At 57.8% G+C, this 14153-nt stretch overlaps 1 protein-coding gene across 2 annotated transcripts in view; it reads right to left on the reverse strand.

Moving 5' to 3' along the window:
* Positions 1 to 57: 57 nt before the first annotated feature.
* Sh2d3c (SH2 domain containing 3C) overlaps positions 58 to 14153 on the reverse strand; it is a 29046-nt gene continuing 14950 nt past the window's right edge. For both annotated transcript variants that reach the window (XM_027943914.2, XM_071600987.1), the window contains 9 exons: positions 10004 to 10132; positions 8567 to 9015; positions 6929 to 7053; positions 5073 to 5608; positions 4185 to 4300; positions 3499 to 3670; positions 2413 to 2524; positions 1859 to 2065; positions 58 to 649 (listed from right to left, as the gene is read on the reverse strand). In XM_027943914.2, coding sequence (XP_027799715.2) covers positions 474 to 649; positions 1859 to 2065; positions 2413 to 2524; positions 3499 to 3670; positions 4185 to 4300; positions 5073 to 5608; positions 6929 to 7053; positions 8567 to 9015; positions 10004 to 10132 — 2022 coding nt within the window. In that variant the 3' untranslated portion in view covers positions 58 to 473. The remainder of the gene's footprint in view (positions 650 to 1858; positions 2066 to 2412; positions 2525 to 3498; positions 3671 to 4184; positions 4301 to 5072; positions 5609 to 6928; positions 7054 to 8566; positions 9016 to 10003; positions 10133 to 14153) is intronic.

Here is a 14153-nt window from a genome sequence, read left to right on the forward strand (position 1 = left end):
TTTCACCTGAGAAAAAGTGCTTCTTTCCACCCCCAGCCCCTTCTGAGAGACAGAAGAAAGAGTCATAAAAGTTTATTATATGAAAGAAAGAACATGGTTTCTGTACATCTATTTACAGAACAGACTTATTTACAGCAAGATGGAGGCCTTGGTGCCAGTGGAGGCAAATACCCAGGGGAGAGGGAGGAGGCATGAGGGGCCTCCCATGGCTCAAAAACAGGGAACCTGGGCAGGAAGGGGGACAGCAGAAGCTGGTAGGAGGAGCAAGGTCCCTGTCCTTCCTGAAGGGAGACTGGTACGTAGGTGACTGGAAGGTGGAGCCCAGAGTCCAGGCAGGACCCTGGAGTTGCAATGGAGATCCTGGAGTTGAACCCAGAACATTTTGGGTTGATCACAGTGTCCCTGGGGTGCTCTGGGGAAAGGGCTCTGCCCCCTTTGCTGCCCACAGCTGCAGAGGGGAAGGTTCCTGGGGGTCACAGCTCACTGGAGCGGACAGCAGGCTCCAGCTTGTGTGACAGGGCAGTGAGAACCTTGTCGAACTTCTCATAGCGCCGGGCTTGGCTGCTGCTGGCCCCTTGGCTGCCCCAGAGGAGGCGCATCTGGAACTCGGTGCTGAACACCTCCAGGAGCTCTGGCCGGGCCTGGAATCCTGCAGGGCAGGGGCACAGGGTCAGGGACCACCATCTGGTTGGAAGGAGGCTGGGGCTCCCATTCAGAGTCCCCACATTCTTCAGGGTCTCATTTGAGGCAACCTCCCCATAGCCCACCAGGGAGCCAACAAAGTCTGTTAATGAACATAACCATGCATGGCAGTGTCTGGTCTTTCTCCTACTATTTTCTAGACAAGCATTTTTTTCATTACCAGGGATCAAGCCCAAGGCTTCGTACATGCTAGGCAAATACTCTATCACTGAGCTGAATCCCCAGTCCTTAGAAGACGAAATATTAATGTTTAATTCTTTGGAAGTTTTTGAGATCTTGCATGATCGTTTTCTCTTTCTTTCCTTTTTTTTCCCATAAGTTCCATTTTTTTAAGAAACATATATACGTTTTACAAGTAAATATAAAATACATATCTTTTTATTCCTTCTTGGGGAAAAAAAAAGGCAAGAAAGTCAGAAAAACCTATCAGAATATTCACAGAGTTTACCCCTGGGTAATTGTGGGTAAGTTTTTTGTTGAGAGCCACAGTTTAGTGGAATGATGCCTGGCATTTTGCTAGAGGGAATGGTTGAAAGGTGACCCAGCTCCGGGATTAGGGCGGATCCTGCTGGGATTAGGGCGGATCCTGCTGCCTCAGGCACAGCTACTTTGGAGTTCCCATTGAGTTCTCCGGGGTTCCAGGAGCCCGGTGGAGGGAGTGTGTTCCCAGAAAGTGTGTGTAGAGTGCCGGTGAGAGTTCAGGAATAAAGAGTTGCTGTTTGAACCTATAAGGCTTTTTGGCGGCTGGGTTATTTGTGCCCAGCCAGACTGCGGCAGTTTTTAAATCTTATTTTTGCTCAGCTGTAATTTCTAATTTATCTCCAGTGAATTTCTGCAACTTAACACCAAAGGCAGTAACAGACACTGCCACTTTCATGTGAGGGTGTTACAAACTGAGCTCCCTGAAGTGTGGCGGCTGTCTCCACCCCAGGTACCAGGCTGGGCACCTCTTTCTTTTACATTTCAAAGACGAGAACACTGAGGCTCAGCCAAGCTAAGGACCACAGCCAAGGTGCACCCAACAATTGCCTGTTGAACTACTGAGTGAAGAAGGTGATAAGATGAGGAGCGGGGAGCTGGGGCAGAACAGAGGGACGAGCACCGAGCACCGAGTGGATGCTGGGAGGAGGGGAACCTGGGCATCGACCACACTCACCCTGCAGCTTGACCTCGGCATTGGTATGGTAGAGCCCTCCGTGGTGTGCCACCGTGCGGGCGGCCTCCAGGTGGGCCAGCACCACCTCCACGCCATGCTCCGTGCTGCCCCAGGGCTCGGGACCCTCAGCAGGGGCCGAATCACACTCCAGCAGAGTGATGAGTGGCAGCACATGGGGAAACGTGGTGTTGCTCAGCGGAGGGCCTTCTGCAGGGGACAGAGAGAGCAGGCACTTAGGGACCCTAGAGGTCCCACATCCACTGATTCCCCGGAGCTGAGGGGCGAGAGGAGAGGGGCCTGCCTAAGGTCCCAGAGAGTTCCCGGGGATCCAGACTCCTGAGACAGACCCTTCCTTTTAGTTTCCCCTGGGTGCACCTACAGCAGCGATGACGCAGTCCCAAGTGCTGAGCCTAGACTTGGACGTGGCTAATGAGGTTGCCAGGTGCAAAAAGTAAGCTCACCAAGCTCTCCTTATCATCCACGCTGGGAGAATCTATGGCAGCCCAGAGAGGGCTAGAACCTGTCCAAGGTCACACAGCAAGGCAGGGAGGTACCTTTGCCCTCATTGAGGCTCTTGAGAAAAGGCTTGAGTTTCTTCTCATACAGGATGGCACCCTCTGTGTGTCGTTGCCGCAGGGTTACCCATGTCTGTTCCAGCCGGGAAATCTGGGGAGATCAGACTGTGAGAAGTTGCCCAAGGAAGTGGCCAGCAGTGGATGCTGGCCACAGGCCACCCTGCTGAGTGGACACACAGATGTGGGATAACAAGAGCTGTTCTGGCCACCATTGGTGGACCAAGGACAGTGTAGGCTGCCTTTCGTGTCATGATGCTGCCAACACAACCCATTTTACAGCTGAAGGAACTAAATCTCAGGTGGGAATGACTTGCCCAAGATTATTCTGAAAATAAGTGGCAGAGCTGAGACGCGAACCTGAGACTCTGCCCCCGAGCCCCTGTTGTTCCTATTTATTAGGCACAGGAGAGGCAGTGTGGCATAATGGTTGCACTGGAAATCAGTTCAAATCCTAAACTTTTGGACCTGTGTGACCACAGGCAAGTACTGCTTTCAGTTGCTCCATCTGTAACAAGAGCAGACAACAGAGGCATCCACCTCATGAGAGTCTTTTCAGGAATCAATGCTGGTAAACAGTGTAGCACCAGCCCAGGGCACAGGTGAGTGTCCATTCAATGATACTGTGTCATGTTTCTCTCTCTGGCAATACTGGGGGTTGACCTCCAAGTGCTCCACCTCTCAGCTTCACTCCCAGCCTTTTCCAAATTTCATTTCATCTGGAGACAGGGTCTCAGTAAGTTGCTGAGGCTGGCTTTGAACTTGTAATCCTCCTGCCTCAGCCTCCCCGTTGGCTGGGATTACAGGTCTGTGCCACCTCACTGGCCTTTGTGTTTTCTTTAAATGCATCAAATACTCCTCATTCATCCTACAAGTGGGGAAACTGAGACCCAGGGAAGGGAAAAGAACGTGTCCTTGGCCAGCCCTTGGGGAACTGCGTTCTCCTGGTTACTCTTTCACAGCCATGCCTAGGAACTCACAAAGCTCTTCCCATTTCCATCCCGGAGAAACCCGCCCAGGGCGCTTCCAGTCTACAGGGTGCCCAGCTCTAGGCGGGCCCCTCAGTACCTGGGCCATGTCCAGGGCGCCCATGACCGCAGCGAAGCTGAACATGTTGCCCATAGTCCCCCGCAGCTCGGCCGCCAGCTGAATGGTCTTGTACAGCAGCGCTGCTCGCTCCTCCGCCGAGCCAGTGCAGCCCAGGATGTCCACTGCCAGCATGATGGACATGGTGTGGAACCTGTCAGAGCGGCAGGGTCAGAGGGAGCGGGGCCAAGTACGCGGGGAGGGGCCCTTGCCACTGTCCATCACCGGCGATGGGCCGAGCGCAGAGTCTGAGTGAGATCCCTGAGGTTAGGGGGCGCGGCCAGCTGGAGGGGGACCAAGGCTCAGTGCTTCTGATTGGTCAGCATGCTCCGGGGGCGGGACCAGGGCGCCTGGGGCGGGGCTTGAGGGAGCGGAGTGGCTCGCGCAAGCTGTTTTAAGAATCCGCCGTGAGGCCAGAAACGATGAGCCGGGCCCAGGCTGTGGACAAGGGGCTGCAGACGGATAATCCAGAGATAGCGGGCGCAGTCTTTGGGGAGCCAGGATTGCTTTGAGCTGGATATCAAGAGTTGCGATTGGCCAATGGGTGGGAGGTGTGGCCGGAACCCCGGGAGCGGGCGGACAGGCTAAGGAGCCCCACGGCTTCAGCCAAGCCCGAGCAGGTAGCCCGGGGGTCCCCCGCGAGTCCCGGGGCGCGGCGCCTGCCTTACCTTTCCAACAGGTCTAGTCGTAGCTGACGGCCATGGGGGAGGGTGAGCAGTTCCATGCCCCAGCGGACTCCCATTAGGGTCTGCATCTCCTTGGTAACGCCCAGTATCCTAGCAACCTGCAAGGACGCCCAGAGGTCTGATTAATTTCCTGTCAGGGCTGGCCCAGGCCATCTGGGAGTCAGAGAGTTCCTTCTAAGAGGCCTAGCTAGGAGGCCGGTTTGAATCCCAGCTCCACCGTGGCCCTCTACAGGAGCACGGAATTCCATCTTCCTGAGCCTCGTTTCCCCATCTGCGAAATGGGGGAGAAGGGGGCAATGTCCAGGGGTTCCCCGCGTGTTGAATATGCAGTTAAGTTTAAGAGCCCTATTCCAGATGGCAAACCTGAGGCCCAGGGAGGGAATGGGCTTGCCCAAGGCCACACATTGGGCCTAGAACCTTCCTCTTCCCTGCCCAGCGCTCTCCATGGAGCAACATCTCTGCCTTGTCTCTCTTCTCTCCTCCCTGGCTCGGAGACCAGCGTGAACAACCGGCTCCCCCGGACGCAGAGCTAGAAACTGGGCACAAAGAGAACTGGAGTCCTTGGGTGGTCAAAGAAATACTAAAAATCGAAGACCCAGGTGTGGGTGATTTATGGGAATGTTTTTCCTTATTTGTCCACGAGGGAGCGCGGGGGCGGGGAGTCAGACTTTCCGTCCCTGGACACCGCGGAAGGGCCCCGGGTGCCTCACAGAGTCAGCCCCAGTGCATTTCAGCACTGCCTGGCTCAATGCCAAACCCACGTCTGGAGGAAAACGGAATTGGGGAACCAGGCCCCTCACCACCCTGACTCCTGCCCCAAAGCCAAGGATAAAGCTGCTGTCCCCACTCCAGTCCACACCCAGCACCTACCAGGCAGTCAACCTTGGTGACATGTCGGGCCAGTGTCCGGGCATCCACCTCGGCCAGCAGCTCCTTGACCTTTCGCAGAAGGCCCACCTCCAGTGGCCGGTTATCTTTGGGGATCAGTAGTGATTGGAAGGTGGCTGGGTTGAAGGAAGAGGTGGCTTCTACAATGGGGGCTGTGAAGGACTTGCCCCGGTCCCCTTCGGGGACCCCGTTTTCTGACAGTTCCTTTAGTCTTTCTCCATAGCTCCTGGGCTGCCGGCTGGTGGCTTCTACTGCTGCCCACTCTCGGCTGCCCCGGATGGGAGGCTGGAGTTGGCAGTAGTGTCCGGAGTCTGGGTCACTGTAGCTGCTGAGTGATGGGGACGGGGAGGCCTTGGAGAGGGTGTGGGAGGGGCTCGCATGAGGACCCTTGTCTGACTCTCCGGGAGGCTTTGAGGCACTTCCGGAACACAGCTGGGGCTCGCTGGAGCGGCGGGCCACAGGGGAGGCAGGCAGTGCGGTGGCAGAGGGGGCTGCAGGGGCGGCATGGACGCGGGTTACTGCGGAGAGCAAGAGAGAGGACTAGTCACCACAGCTCCCCACCAAGCAGGGTTCCTCATCCCTGCTCCCTAAAGAACAGGCTCCATCCTCCACGTGGGAGGGACACCCCCCCTTCCCTACCAGGATGGAGACCAGGCCCAGCAAACTCAGGCAAATGGTCAGTCCTCGGTGATACTCCAAATCACCAGGACCACAGGCGTCCCCACGCCCCTACCCTGCAGCTGTCACAGCCTCGGGGAACCACAAAACTACTTGGAGGGGAAGCTCAGGCTCTCTGGAGTTGATTGTGCCAGTGGTGTTAGTTCTGGATGAATGAGCAGTAATAATTTACTAGGGACATGCTGTGTGCCCAGAACTGGCAAAATGCTGGAGATACACAGGTCAACAGCAGTGAAAGCATCACCAAACATCAGAAGTGAGGAGCTAGGGGCAGTGGCACATGCCTGTAATCCCAGCAGCTTGGGAGGCTGAGGCAGGAGGATCACAAGTTCAAAGCCAACCTCAGCAACTTAGTGAGGCACTAAGCAACTCAGTGACCCTGTCTCTAAATAAAAATTTTTAAAGAAGGAATGCGGCTTAGTGGTCAAGCACCCCTCGGTTCAATCCCTTGTATTAAAAAAAAAAAATCAGAGGTAAGGTCTGGGGGAGTGGCTCAGGGTGCAGCACTTGCCTGATGTTCATGAAGCCCTGGGTTCTATCCCCAGAACCCCAGCAAAAATGAAATAAAAGAAAAACCGAAACCACAGGTGATACATACTGAGAGCTCTTACTGCCTATGCAATCCTTCTTTGCACATTAATCTATTTTACCCTCTCAACGTTCCATGATGTAAATACTTTTATGATCCTTACTCTGCAGATGAGAAAGCTAAGGCTCAGAGAGGTTAAGTGACCTGCTCAAGGTTACCCAGCCAGCAAGTGATAGGAGCTCAGATTTCAATCTCGACCTCTAGGCCACTTGACTGTGCCACTTTGCATAAATGATTTATGTCATCAAACATTTCTGGTAAGGAATTTGAACTTGGAGGTATTGCTTGGAAGGCAAGTTTGTGGTTCTGACAAAGTTGATGGCCTGTATTTTAGGAAGGATTTATGGTGAGCTCCCCTGAGTTCAATCCCTAGTCCCTGGGGCGGGGGTTTTGGGGGGAAGTACTGAGTAAAGAAGCCACAGAAATATGTTAGGATCAAGAGTTCCACCAGGAAGCTTTAGGGCAAATTCTTGCAAGACATTGCTCTCTGAGAAGAGCAGCAACACCAGAACACACGAGAAACAAAGACCTAGGACAGACCCCCCGCGCCCCCCACCGCTGCTGGCCATACCAGTGCTGTAGGCAGGGGAGCTGGGACTCTCTGAGATGGGGGACAAGGGCGAGTGCAGGTCTGGGATCTGGTCCATGCTGAGGGCACAGCTGCGGATAGAGTCCCGAGGGGCGGGCAGCGATGAGCTGTGGACAGACAGTTCCGTGAGCAGGAGCCCAGAGGGCAGGGCCTCGCTGGCTCCTGGGACCCCGTCTTTGCCCCCTGAACCTCACAGGAAAAACAAGTTTGGCGATTATGGAATCCAATCTCTCAATGGACAGGCACCAAAACTAAAGCCAGGAGGAAGGGCTGTGCTGGGCTGGGGTGGCACCGCGGGTCACAGGGTCCATCCTACCCAGCCAGCACAGCACGGGCTCCCCTTCCCTGTGTCCCCCACAGGATTCCTGCCCAGCACTCCCCTCTCTCAAATCCAAGACCAACTTAAGAGGACAAGACCTGGGGGACCCCAGCAAAGCGAAGGCTCCTCAGGCTCTCTGTGTCTTTCTTATCCCTAGAGGAAGAAGGGGAGGGGACAGCTAGGCCACAACCCTGCTAACCCATAAGTACCTTTGTACAAATCAGACATTTTCCCAGCAGACACACCCCTCACCTGCGCCCTCACCATCATAAGCGGAAGGCAGTGTGGATTTTTTGTCCTCCACTGTTGTGGGTGGAACGGGGATGTAGAAAACTTTGTGCAGTCCACAACCTGCACAAATGTTCCCTTTCCTGGGAACCTTACCCAGAGAACCTTGGAAAACTGTCTGGGGAGAAGGAGTAGCAGGAAGGGGCCTGAGGGGCCCAGGTCTGCCAACCTGGCTCCTCCTTACTACTCCCACGCTTTGCTCTGGATGCCTTGGGCACACATGGCCAGTGGATCCTGACACCATTATGTTCACTGGTTCCAAACCACAGACCAGCTGCCTGTTCCCCGCAGGGTCGCCATCTATCCATTCCTAGGCTGGCAGTGCCCAACCCAGGCCCAGGGAGATGGGCCACGAGGGCCTAGCCCAGAGCACAAACCTCTTTGCAAAGAGCCAGGAAAGCCACAGAAATTAGCAGACTTTGAAGTGAACAAATTTGAATCTGGGTTTGAATCTTGATCCTACCACACCCCAGCAAGGGCCTGCCCTGCTCTAAACCCATCTCCTCATCTACAAAGCAGGGGTTAGAAGACCCAGGGGAGAGGAGTTGACAGGACCACTCCGTCAGCCCTCAGCCCGGGTCAGGCACCCTAGGGCCTCGGGCACCATTAGCTGCTATGGCTTTTCCTGGGCTCCCGGGCCTGGTCTTACCCAGCCCAAGGGGCAACCAGGTGTCATTAAAATGTCACTGAGAATATTCTGGTTCCTGTGCAGGGATTTCCACACTGCAAAGCCAGGGGGCGCTATTTGAGTGTGGGCCCTGTACAGGTAGATGCACGGAGGTAAGAGAGGAAGGACGGGCCCAGGACACCCGCCAACAAGCGGCAGAGCTGGAACTGGGATCTGGGTCTTTGTCCTGAAGACCCTCTGTTCCCTCCACCGCCCCCCACTGAGGCTCCAGGAGACATCTCGCCCAGTTCGGCATGGCTGGGCCTCCCCTTCCCCATCAAGCTCGCTACGTACACCCCCATTTGACAGCCGGCAGAATGAGGCCTGGTGCAGGGTCCTGGCTGACCTGTTGGAGCAGCCATCGCTGCGGGTGACCTTGTCGGCGGTGAGCCCGTCTGTCATGGTGACGCTGCGCCGCTTCATGTGGCTGCCCTTGGAGCCCGAGGGGCTGGCTGGGCTGGCAGCCTTGCCCTGGCCCAGGCCGTAGCTGGCCTCGAGGTAGCGCAGCGGGAAGGTGCGGTTGACCGGGCAGTAGATGATGGCCCCGCTCTGCTCCGACACGGCCTTGCGGCTGCCCACGTGGTAGCGCACGAGGGCGGGCACGTGATCGAAGCTCTCCTGCTCGAAGAGGTACTGGATGTGCGTGTAGCTCTCGCCCGCCTTCACCACCACCTTGTTGATCTTGAAGTGCAGCGCCTGGTTGCGCCAGCGGCACGTGAGCACGTAGTCGCCCAGGCTGGTGAGCGAGTCCCGGATGAGGAAGTCACCGTTGCGCTGCACCAGGGTCTCGGAGACCTGCGGGGGGCACCGGTAGGCTGGAGTGTGGTGGGGATGGAAGAGGGCCAGACCCAGGGCCAGGGACACAGTGACTCAGGACTCGGGGGCCACCAAGGCCGACCCAGACTACAGAGACATCTGAATCTGAAGCTTGGGACCAAGGACACAGCGACCCAGATGCAGACAGGCCTCCTCAGGCAAACGTGTGAGCCAGGCAGAGAAGCAGCGTGAGGGTGCAGGACCAGAATGGAGTCAGGCCCTGTGTGCCTGGAGGATGAGGCTGAAGCCACTCTGCCTAAGGGGAACCCTGAGAAGGGGCAGGCCTGGGACCCAAGTCTCAGGCCAAGGCAGCCCCAGCACCTCCAGATCCTGGCCCCTCTGTGACTTCTAGAGGGTGTGTCATGGCTACCCACTCCCAAGCCTCTGTGCCCCAGATCCAGGGCCACCACCTCTTTTCTCGGAAACACTGGTGCCCAGGACAGGGCCTGGCAGAGTTGGTTCTTGGCTAAGACTCGTAATGTGAGTGAAAGAAGCAATAGGTGACGTGTCAGCCCCAATCTGTGACTTATAAAGTCACCTCAGCCCAGAAACTCCACTTGGTCAAAACCAAATAGCCCAGAGATGGATGCTCACTAACCAACACACAAGAGGCTGATACACAGGCTAATAGCAATGAAAGAAATAAAAACAAAGCCAAATTCATTGAGCTCACTGGTGTCAGACATTACTTAATTTTCACAGAGGCTCTTTAAGGTAGATACTATTACTGTCCTTCATTTTACACATGGGGACATCGAGGCTCAGAGAGGTGAAGCAACTCTTTCAACATCACACAGTAAATGGCAGAGCTGGACCTCATCCCAATCCACTCAGATTGAGCCTGTCAAGCATCAGGTCAGGGGCTGTGGTGGCCGGAGCTGGATTTTGGCCTCGCGGAGCACTGGCGGAAGGATCCAGGGCGGATACCCCAGCCCAGGGCTCATACCGCAGCCCAGGGCTCTCTCACCTCTCGTGGGATGCGGCCATGGTACCAGGCGTGGCTGCGGAGGTCTGTACTGCTGAGTTTGAGTTCTTCCTCCAGCTCCTTGTGCAGTTTCTCTGGTGACGAGTCCAGGATGTACTTTTCCTTGGAGAACTAGATGGAAGACGGCAGGAGTTGGCATCCAATTCAAAGCCCCCTCTTCCCTTCCTCCCAACCACACCCTGCCCAGGGGAACTCCTTCTATCCAGGAATGCTGGGAACAATAAGGCCTAGGTGTGAGAAGGGCCCTTACACATGGGTCCCTATCCCAGCTGGAGCAAAGAAATCCCAACTAATTCCACAGAGCCATGCCCACAACATTCCAGGCCCTGTGCCAAGTGCCAGGGGTGGGGTTAAAAAATCCAAGCCCTGTCCTCAAGAAGCCCCTCGGCTTGCTGGGCATGGTGGTGCACGCCTGTAATCTCAGCAGCTCAGGAGGCGGAAGCAGGAGGATCGCAAGTTTGAGGCCAGCCTCAGCAACTTAGCAAGGCGCTAAGCAACTTAGTGAGACCCTGTCTCAAAAAAATAGAAATGTCTGCAGATGTGGCTCAGTGGTTAAGCACCCTTGGGTTCAATCCCCAATTAAAAAAAAAAAAAAAAACAGGTGGGGAGGAAGAAAGAAAGAAAAAAGAAACTCGTAGGCCAAGAGGCAAGAGGCAAAAGCAGCCTAGGAGCAGGCGCAGTCAGCACCACAGTGCTGGACAGCGGCAAAGGGCCGGGCTTTTCTAAGGGAGATCCCGCACGGAGAGGTGCCCAGGAGCGCCTGCCTGGGCCGCCTTCCTGGGGGAGAGGGCAACCAGGAAGGCTCCTCGTGCGCCAGGAGCACCACACACTTCCCGAGGTAAGGGGAGGGAAGGGAGGGAAGGTTCCTACAGGTGGATCTGGAAGGTCAGGCCGTAGGTCCCCAGGCAAAGGCATGGGGACAAAAGCAGAGCTGGGGAACAGATCCATTCTGGGATGGAGAACCATACAGCACGAAGGCGGGGAAGGCAGCTACAAACAGGGGCAGAGGACCCCATAACACGCTTTGCATTCCCTGAGGCCCATCCCCCTTGTAATCTCAAGCAGCCCTTGCCCGGGAGGAAACTGCAGGCCAACAGGGATGCCCAAGGCCGCATACTGGAGCCAGTGCCCAGGCCCTGCCCTCACACCTGCCCTAGTGGGAGATTCCTGGCTTCCCGGTTGCTGTGACCCGAGGTTAGGTATTACCCAATCCCAGGAGCTCTAAAGCCCAGGGGAAGGGAGCCCTGCCATCAGGTGCACCCACCACAGAGCCCAGCCCAACCCTGGCTGTGCCATGGAGGTACCTGGGCCTCAACTTTTTCTTCAGTAAAATGGGTACAATGACAGAACCTGCTTCACCCCATGGCCAGGATAAACGGAGACACACCACAGAGCACTGTGGCTAGCACAAAGGCGTCCCAGTCACTAGGAGGACCTGAGACATCCCTCCTCTCCCATCCCTCAGCCCCAGGCCCCAAAGATGGCTGCTCCAGCACAGACAGATCCCAGAGCTGGCCAGCAGGGGACAGGTAAGACAGGGCAGCAAAGGTGAGTGTCTCCCCAGGACACCCTGCTCTCCAGAGTCCTGCAGTCCACCTCTGGCCTCCTCAGCCCCTCAGTAGATCTCAGATTCTCATGCGGCAGCCCCATCTCCACCCCTCAGCTCCCTCACTGGCTGGCTTTCCCTGGCCCACGCTGCTCCCTGGACGGCATGATCCCAGCTCCAGAGTTATCTAGAACCTCCCACCCCACGCATTCAACAGTGACTCATCCTGCACTCTGGTCCTGTGCCGGGCTAAGGCCCCAAGATGACCAGGATGGCCCTCTGCCCTGGGGGAGCCCATGCAGATACTGACAATCCCAGGTTCTCTGAATGTTTGGAGATGCCCAAAAGTTGGGGGCAGAATCAGGGACCCCTCCCCTGACAAGATGAGGGGCCTGAAGAGGCCCGAGGGGCAGAGTAAAGCAGGGGGAGGGAGGGGGCAGACAGGAGCTGTGGGAGGGGGCGGCCAGTCAGCGCCTGCAGGCAGAGCCGGGAGCTGAAGGTGGGCACGAGAGGGAGAGAAGCTTCCACGGGCTGTGAGTGGCAGGGCGGTCGTGGAGGGCAGCGAGGCTGACCTGGGGAGCTGGGGCTATGCACAGACCACAGCAGAGCCCCAGAAGGAAGGGCCGGGGCAGGGCCAGTCTGCTCCCAGAGCTCAGCCTATGCAGTGGCATAGGGCAGGGTGTGTGGTGGGGAGAGGGCTGTGGATGGGGCGTGGGAAAGAGGCTGGGGTGGGAACAAACTCCAGGTGGAGATCCTGGGAGGATGATGGGACACTTTGAGGTGGGCAGGGCCAAGGCAGGAGTAGTTTGGCAGTGGGCCCATGAGAAATTGGGCTTTGAGAAGCTGCAGGGCTCCGGGGACAGAGGTGGGAACGAGTGGTTTGTACAGGTGCAAGGGGAAGGTGGGGCCTAAGGATGGAAGGTCAGCACATGCTCTGTCCATAGTGGAAACCCGTACCCCCCACAATGGCAGGGAGGCCCAAGGCCGAGGTGAGATTGGGCCTTCTCATCTACCCCACACTTCCTCAAGGGTCCTGGGTTCCTAGGGGTCCCCGGTGTCTTTCCTCACACCATACTAGACCCTGGGAGGGAAAGGGGGAGATGCAGAGCAGAAGGGAACCATTCCCCGGCCTTCCGAGGGTCTTTCCCCTTGACAGAGTGTGCACTTGGTACTCCCCTCAGTTCCTTGGCTGGAGCTAGAGAGGCATGGGGTGAAGAGGGGAGGCGGCTATGTGCTAAAGACCTGGCCCCAAGACTCTGCCACTGTGTGACCTTGAGCCAGTCACTTCCCCTCTCTGTGCCTGCAAAGCCTCTGTCTGGTCTTTAAAAGGACTCTGGGAGACTTTTCCAGCCCTAATCAATGGCTAGAGAGAATTTGGGAGGGAATCAACTTGGTCCTCCTACACTCCCGAGAGTGGGAAGCTTAGGGTCCCTGTATTCTTCTCCTCACCCTCAACCTGGGGTTCCCCAGCTCCCAAGAGTTGAGGGGGGGGTTGGGGTGCGAATGCAGCATCCCTGAGCTCGGTGCACTGCTATTGGCCAGAGATGATCTCACCGCCTCCCCGCCTGCGCGCGCCTGATTGGCCAGTGCCTGGATGCTGCGCTCCGCTGCCGGCGGGGCCGTCATTCAGGCGGGCTCCGAGCGTGTGTGAGCCTGGGGGAGCGCAGGGGTGACGCGCCCGGCTGCTCCCAGGGGGCCCGAGAGGCAGGAGCGCGGAGACCCCCGGTCAGGGTCTTAACCCCTTCCCACCAGCCCGGGCCCACCAACCCCGCTCTAGCTCTCTTAGGTGTCCCAACCTCAGGCAAAGCCATCCCCAGATGATGCTCCGCAGAGAGGCGGGGCCCGGGTCCTCCCCTCCACCCCCTTCCGTTTAACCCTCTCTCCGCCACGGCGCGTCCTGCGCTGCCCGGCCAGCTGGGCTGGGAGACCCGCACCCCGAGCACGCCTGAACCCACCTCAAGGCAAGAAGGTGGCGGCTGCTCTGGCCTCAGCCGTGGCACCCGCAGCATCCCCCAGCTTCCTGCCCCTCTGCAGCCTTCAGACCCCAGCCCGGAGCCCCCGGTACAATAGGAAGCCAGGTTGCCCGGGTCACCCGCAGGGGGACCGACAGGGCTGGAGGACCCGTAGAGCGCCGGGGACCCCACCTCCCGGTGCCGGTGCCCAAGCTCCGCGCTACTGCTCCTGCGGGGGAGGCAGGACCGGACGCGCACCCCGCAGCCCCGAGTCTCCCAGCGGTCGCTGGACCCTCGCCCCGTGGAGCGTCTGGGTGCCGGGAGGTGAGGCTGGGCGACCCGCCCGCTCCCTCTGCCCGCCGCCCCCATCGGCTGCGACTTGCCCGGCTGCGGTTCTGGGCTCCCGGCCGGGCCGAGCAGCCGGGGGTCCCAGCCCCGTAGCTGGCAGGGGCCGAGCAGCCCCCTCACCTGCACCTGCACGAAGGAGCCGCGGTAGAAGCAGCAGGCGGCGGCGGACAGGGCGCTCCACAGGCTGCACCGCTCGGTCATGGTGCGGCCGGGCGCCGGGGCCGCGGACCGTGCAGGGGGCGGCGGCCGGCGGGGCAGGGGCGCAAGGACCGACCGGGCTGGGCAC

This window comes from Marmota flaviventris, chromosome 13, assembly GCF_047511675.1.
Source record: "Marmota flaviventris isolate mMarFla1 chromosome 13, mMarFla1.hap1, whole genome shotgun sequence".
In the NCBI taxonomy this organism is placed as follows: domain Eukaryota; kingdom Metazoa; phylum Chordata; class Mammalia; order Rodentia; family Sciuridae; genus Marmota; species Marmota flaviventris.